The sequence below is a fragment of the Alligator mississippiensis genome, chromosome 7 (assembly GCF_030867095.1).
Source record: "Alligator mississippiensis isolate rAllMis1 chromosome 7, rAllMis1, whole genome shotgun sequence".
In the NCBI taxonomy this organism is placed as follows: Eukaryota; Metazoa; Chordata; order Crocodylia; family Alligatoridae; genus Alligator; species Alligator mississippiensis.
The window spans coordinates 17,712,927-17,719,148 of record NC_081830.1 but is presented as its reverse complement, the minus strand read 5'-3'; the positions used below and the strand labels follow the sequence as shown (position 1 = coordinate 17,719,148).

Genomic DNA, 6,222 nt, shown 5'->3' with positions numbered 1-6,222 from the left:
CATGGGACGCTGGCACCGTCTCGACCATGACCCCGGGCTCTGCAAAGGAGACCCGTCCTGGCTCCCTCCCAAGCAGCACAGCCTGCGGAAACAAAGGCCCTCTCTCCTCTCCTCGGTCTATAAATAGCCGCCAATTCCGCCGTCGCGGCCTCTGCCCAACCGCAGGTTTGGCTTCGCCTTGCCACTGTTTTGTTCTCCTCTCCTTTCTTCTCCCCGGCGACTCGTCTAAGCGCCCACGGCTCCATGGTCAAATAGTTCGCGCACGGTGCGCTCGTGACGCGTTCACGAGAGAATGGCTTCACTCGGCCTCTCTGACCCGGCAGCGGACGTTCAGCTTTCCTGCCCGTTGAACATACCCTCCGGGGCTGGCAACTCACCCGGCCTTTTGTGTTTGAGCGCTGAGGCAGGCAGTGCCCTGCTCTGGGCTTAGACTGGGGTGGGGGTTGCACTCCCAGTTGCTGCCTCCGCATCCTCCTCCTGCCAAACGGGCGCCCGGGACTGCCGACGCTCCTGCCGGCCCTGGGATCGTTGCGGCCTGGCTCAAAGCCCCGGCCCCAGGAGACAAATGACAGCCTGGGGGGATCGCGACCCCTCCACGTGGTGCTCCAGGCCTCCCACTGGCTCGCGACCCCAGCACCACCAGCTCCTTGCACAAAGGGGCTCCAAACCCATGGAGGGCTCCCACTGCTGCGGGGCCCGGCCTCGCCGCTCTCTGTGCGCCGGGGCACTTGTCCAGCGGGAGCTCGGGCCTCGCCACCTTGACCACGGCACCTCCCAAACACGAGGCAGGGCTGGGATATTTTGAGGCCGGGCTCATCATTTCCACGCTGTTAGGGGGTTCCCGGGAAGGGCCGCTACAAAGGGACCGGGGGGAAGTCGGGCTTGGGGGGAAGAGTCGCGCTGGCACACGAGGCACCGCGGCCCAGGAGGAGCCCGGCCGGCGTGACCCCGCCACATGCCCTCCTCGGACCCTGTGGCCATTCAGGCTCATGCCAGCAGCCAGCTGCTCCTCGGCCCCAAAAGCCTCCCAGCCCCAGCCTGGGACACGGGCGCACGGCAGAGGCAGGCTTTCGAGGGCTCCTCCCAGAGGGCTGAGCACAACCCTGGCTCTGGCACCCAGGCCATTCGGAGAGCACACCAGAACCAGGGCAGCGGTGGCGACCCTGGAGAGGCCAGGGCAGCCCACTATGGATGCACGGCGGCAGCCGCCAGCCCCCAGAGGATTGCCTGACGCAGCTGTGCCGCTAACAGCACGCTGCGAAGCACTCCTGGTCCCCGGCAGGTGCCCCACAGCCACTTCCACCCGCAGCCTGACTCACGTGCCAGGTCCCTGGGGAGAAGGCTGCCAGAACTGGGACCCAACCCTCTGGGCCCCTGCCCAAAAGCGGCGTTTCACGAGCGGCGTGCCATTGCTTGCCCACAGGTCCTGCGGCCAGTGCGTGGCATTTGTTGGGTACCGCGCGGCTGCCACTACACACCTGTCGCATGGCTTCTTTCCCTGGCCCCACTCTCGGGCCTCCATTTCCACGGCAGGCGCTCGCTCACATCTGTGTGGCATCGGCCAGGGCCACGGCAACCGTGCACCTGGCGCCGGTTGCTCGCACTCATCCTGTCCAACAACATCGCAGTGGCTCGCCGCAAGGCGCCGGGGAATCCTGCCAGCCAGGCGGCGGCCTGGCACCAACGCAGCGGAGCCAGGATCCGGCAGGGGACAGGGCCACACCGCGGCTGCGGGCTCCCCGCCGCCCGCCCCGTCTTTGCCTCTGCCTGCCGTTTCCACATGGTTGGGAAACTCCCTTCTCCCCTAGCTGGCACAAAGCTGAGCCTCTTCGGCAGCATGTGGGGAGGGCAGTTGGGCGCCGCGCAGGGACGGAGCGCGAGGCGCAGCTCAGGCACCAGCAATGCTTCAGCCTCTCCCCGTCTCCACGCAGCCACACGCTCTGCGGAGAGCTAGCGACGGGTACGCACAAGGACCCACACCTTTGCGGGACAAACAACAGCGGTAGGCATCGCCGGGCGCCAGAAGCAGGTGGGTGCGCACAACAGAGCCACGCGCTGTGACTGGTGGAGCAGGGTGCCACCTCTGCAGGCCTGAGTGCTGCCTCCCGCACGGGCGGCTCCCTTCTCCCCGGCTGAGGCAAGGAACAGGGTTCGGGGGCCGGGGCACGGGATGTGCAAGGATGGGCCGAGGGAATGGGGCCTGTTCTGTTGGCAGAGCCGGAGACAGAGCGGGGACCGGCCAGCAGCTGTCAACTCCCCAAAGCCGGGTCAGACAGAGGCTGGGGCCGGGCTGCTCTCAGTAGCCACGGGCTCCAGGTGTGACAAGGGAAGTTGAGGCGGGATAGGAGGGCAACCTCGCACGAGGAGGGGCATCAGGCACTGGCACCGGCACTGGGAAGTGGCGTCATCTCCTTCCTTGGGGGCTTTCAAGACCCGGCTGGACAAAGCCTCACCTGGGACGCTCTAGTCGGGACCGGTCCCGCTTGGACTAGCTGCGACCTCCCGAGGTCCCTTCCCAGGCAGTCCACCGCGTTGACAGAGGGGCGGACATGACAGGGGACGCTGGTCAAATGCCAAGGACCACGGCATCTGCTGTGCAACCCGGGCACCGGAGATGGGGCCAGCAAGCCTGCCATCTCCGCCCCGGGCAGGCATCGGCGCCCATTCGGAGGCCCGGCCACGAGCACTGCTGTCGCAGGGCCTTCCCGGGAGCCGAGTCCACTTGCTGCCGGGCCTCCGTCCAGCCCTCGCCCGTTGGAGACACAGCCCCAGAAATGGGGGGGGCTGAGCCCTTTTGGGGGGGAGGCCGCCACCTGGAGTCACAACGGCAGGCCCAGTCAGGGCAGGGGGCAAGCTGGGCCCCGGGCAGACCCCCCCCCGGGCCTCCCTATCCCTAGACCACTCGGGGACCCGGCTCTGCGGGCAGGGGAGGCTGCCCAGGGCGAGGGGCACGTGGCTGGACTGGGCTGGGGGGCAGCGAGAGCGAGGGGCAGGCTCCCGGGTGCCTGGCACAGGGGGCACGGTTCTCTGCCTTGCCCGCTGCCGGCCCTTCCCCACGCTGTCCTCTGCGTGAGCAGCAAATGCCGCGTGGGGACAGGCTCCCAGAGCGCGGAGGCCTCCCCAGCTCTCCTGGTGATGCTGTGGCCAGCCACGCCAGAGAGCCCGCACCCGGGCACCCAGCCGGCACTTCTCTTTTCGCCAAGGAGTCTGCAGGAGCCGACGGCGCTCTCCCCCGCCAGGACAGCCGCCAAAGGCTAGCCCGGCAGGCCGTCTCCCAGCTGCCTTGGCTCCAGGGAACGCGGGCTTGCCCATCCCGAGCCCCTGCCCTCAACCCGCCATCCCGGCCCCAGAGCGCAGGCAGCGTGGGCGTCCCGGGACGAGGGGCGCTCGGCAGCTTAACTGTTAAACCGCAGCGAGCCGGCTCTGCGCTGAGCTCACTCTGATGTCACGCCTGTAACTCGAGCCGGCTTGGCCTCGCGCCCGGGCTGCCTTTAAATACCAGTCCCGGCAGCGCGTTTCGCACCGGTCCCAGAGCAGGCGACCTCGATGAAAGCCCCGAGCGGAGCCTCAGCCATGTCCACGTCCCTGCGGGTGAGCCCGTCGGTCCACGGCTACCACTTTGACACCGCCTCGCGCAAAAAAGCCGTGCCCAACATCTTCGAGGCCGTCAGCCAGGAGTCGCTTCAGAAGCTCTTCAGGAACTCGGGCGACAAGAAGGCCGAGGAACGGGCCAAGATCCTCCTCGCCACGGACCAGGACTCGGAGGACCGCACGCGGGCCTTGCTGGCCCTGAAGCAGCGGAGAAGAGACAAGCTCCTCCAGTTTCTGACCCTGCGGAGATACTCCCTGAAAGTGCACTGAGCCACCGCCTGGCAAAGCACCGGGAGAAGATAGCGCAGGAACAAGACGGTGCGCAGGACATGGTCCCACGCACAGCCTTTGCCCCCACCGTGCAAGCTTCCGGCAGGACGAGGGGCCCTGCAAAACGGACCCTGAGCAGTCGCTCCCACCGCACCCCCTGCAGGCGGAGAGCCAAGCAGAGGACAGCAGCCCGTGCTCGCCGCGACCGTGCTTGCCGGACATTGCCCTCGTCCCTACACCGCGCAGAGAACCCCTGCAACCGGGCCATGATGGAGCCTTTCTTTGGCACTCCTCAAATGCGCCGACAAAAGGCACCGCGCGGGAGGCAGGAGCCGAACTTTCAGGGGCTGCCTTCTCCCGAGGCACCCGATGTGACCGCCTCTCTCATCCCCTCACTGCACGGTGTCCCTGCCTTACGACTCGTTTGCGCAGCAGCCACCCAGCCGGGTGCCCTCGCCCTGAACTGCATCGGCCAGGAAAGCCTCTGGTAGATAGCGCCTTTGCTTCTTGTGACTACTAAGCTGCCCCAAGGCCTGCTCGGTCTCACGGACGGCACGATAGACAGGAGAAAACAGACTGCAAGGGGCTGGCTGTATCCCACGGTAAGACTGTTGGACGATGCTATACTGCTCTCGACTGTGACGTATGGGACACGGCCACCTGCAGCCCAATAAATTCTAATGATCGTGCGAGCTCTTTGCGTTTCCAAAGTGTGACTCAGAAAGGGGAGCAGCCTTGTCTATCCGGGGGCTTGGGGGGGGGGGACAAGGTGTGGGTGCTCTCCTCTACCACCAGACACCCCGAGCAAAAGCAGAGGCTCAACCCTCGGGGTGCAATCCTGGGCCGGCGCGGGCTGGGGGAGGCTTGCCCAGGAGCCCACCGGTGCCAAAACGCCCGCCCTCCTTCCTAGGCTGGCAGCCCCGAGGGAGCTTCAAAGGGCATTGCCCCCGACTCGCTCTGAGTCGCTCATTGTTAGGATCCAGTCACTGTGCATGGTGCCTCTTCTGCCCTGGCAACCCAGCCCGCGGCCACTTAGAAACCAGGCCCGCCCAAACACACACACACACACACACACACACACACACACACACACACACACACACACACACACACACACACAGGAGCATGTTATCTGGGCCCTCTGGGCTCTCCTCGCTCCCACGAGCCAGGCAGGATTCCGGGATACGCCTGCAGCTGTGAGGCCAACGGGCACCTCGCAATCGCAAAAGCAGGAGGAGGCCTGTCAAATCTGGCCATAAGGTCTGAGACAGTGTCTGGCACCCCGGCCCCATGCCGTGGGGTCCTTGCACGCAGCTGCAGGCCCCTCACTGACGCATACAGCCTCGCCCGACTGGCCAGCTTAACACGTTCGCTTCCCGTGACCCCGCTAGCTGCGACGGAGAGTTAACACAATGCACGAGAGCGGCAAGCCAGCTGCATTTCCCCATGGCGAGGTCGCGCCGAGGGCCCATAAATCAGGTGGCCTCAACACGGCTCCTTTCAGTTACTTGACCCGGTCGGTAATTGCGTTTATCGATAGATTTGCACAGCGCGCGCAGACGCGTTTAACCATGAGCCTCCCCACACGCTGATCGATGGCTGTCCTATGTCGCCTCCGCCCATCGCGGGAGAGGGGCACAGCTCGCCGCTCCCGCAGGCACATGCCAGGGACGGTATTGGCTTCTTGTAGTCCGGACCTTGATGTTCAACAGGTTCGGGGTCGGCCAGAGCCGGGGCGGGGGGGCACTCAACTCCTGGCATCGGTAGCCACAGCCGGCCGTGGGCCTCGGGGCCAGCTTGGCCAGCCTGCTAGGAGCCTTCCCCATGGGCGGGCAAGAGCTGGAAGGGGCCGGGGGGCTCTTTGCACAGGCCCACCACCAGCGGCACACCCGCATCTTCGCCAGAGGGATTCAACACGATTCGGAGCCCATGGCATGCCAGGGCGTACAAGCCCCCAAAGAAAACCTGCCTGTGCTCCAGAAACGAGCCCTCGCTGCGAGGCTGCTCATGCATCCCCAGTCCCAGTAAAGTCCAGCTCCGCACTGCTGTTGGGCTATGGCTTGGGGGTCTGCCCCCGCGGCGAGCGGCCGGCCCGCCAAACCAGCGGCTTGTGCCAAGCGCGGCAGGATGCGTGCACCCAGGAAGGAGCCCTGCACCCGCTCCACAGGCCCGTGGCCCTGGGCACTGTGCTGCGCTGGCACCCTTCCGTTAACCTGTCCCCCTCTTCAAAAGCCCCCGCCGCTCAGCCAAAGAGCCGCTCCATCCTCGAGGCCGGCGGGGGCCACGGGTCCAGATGGGGACGCACTGACACAGCTCTGTGTCTGGGCCTCGAGGAGAAGCAGGAAGGGCTGGCCACAGGCA

At 66.2% G+C, this 6,222-nt stretch overlaps 1 protein-coding gene across 1 annotated transcript; it reads left to right on the top strand.

Moving 5' to 3' along the window:
* Nucleotides 1-3,493: 3,493 nt before the first annotated feature.
* On the top strand, nt 3,494-4,553 carry TCIM (transcriptional and immune response regulator). Its single transcript, XM_006262781.4, has one exon. It carries the CDS (start codon nt 3,547-3,549, stop codon nt 3,859-3,861), a length of 315 nt encoding a protein of 104 aa, XP_006262843.1. The 5' UTR covers nt 3,494-3,546; the 3' UTR covers nt 3,862-4,553.
* The last annotated feature ends 1,669 nt before the right edge of the window (nt 4,554-6,222 follow it).

What these genes read in the sequence shown, in the direction of transcription:
- TCIM (XM_006262781.4), top strand. Translation starts at nt 3,547, where the DNA reads ATGAAAGCCCCGAGCGGAGCCTCAGCCATGTCCACGTCCCTGCGGGTG.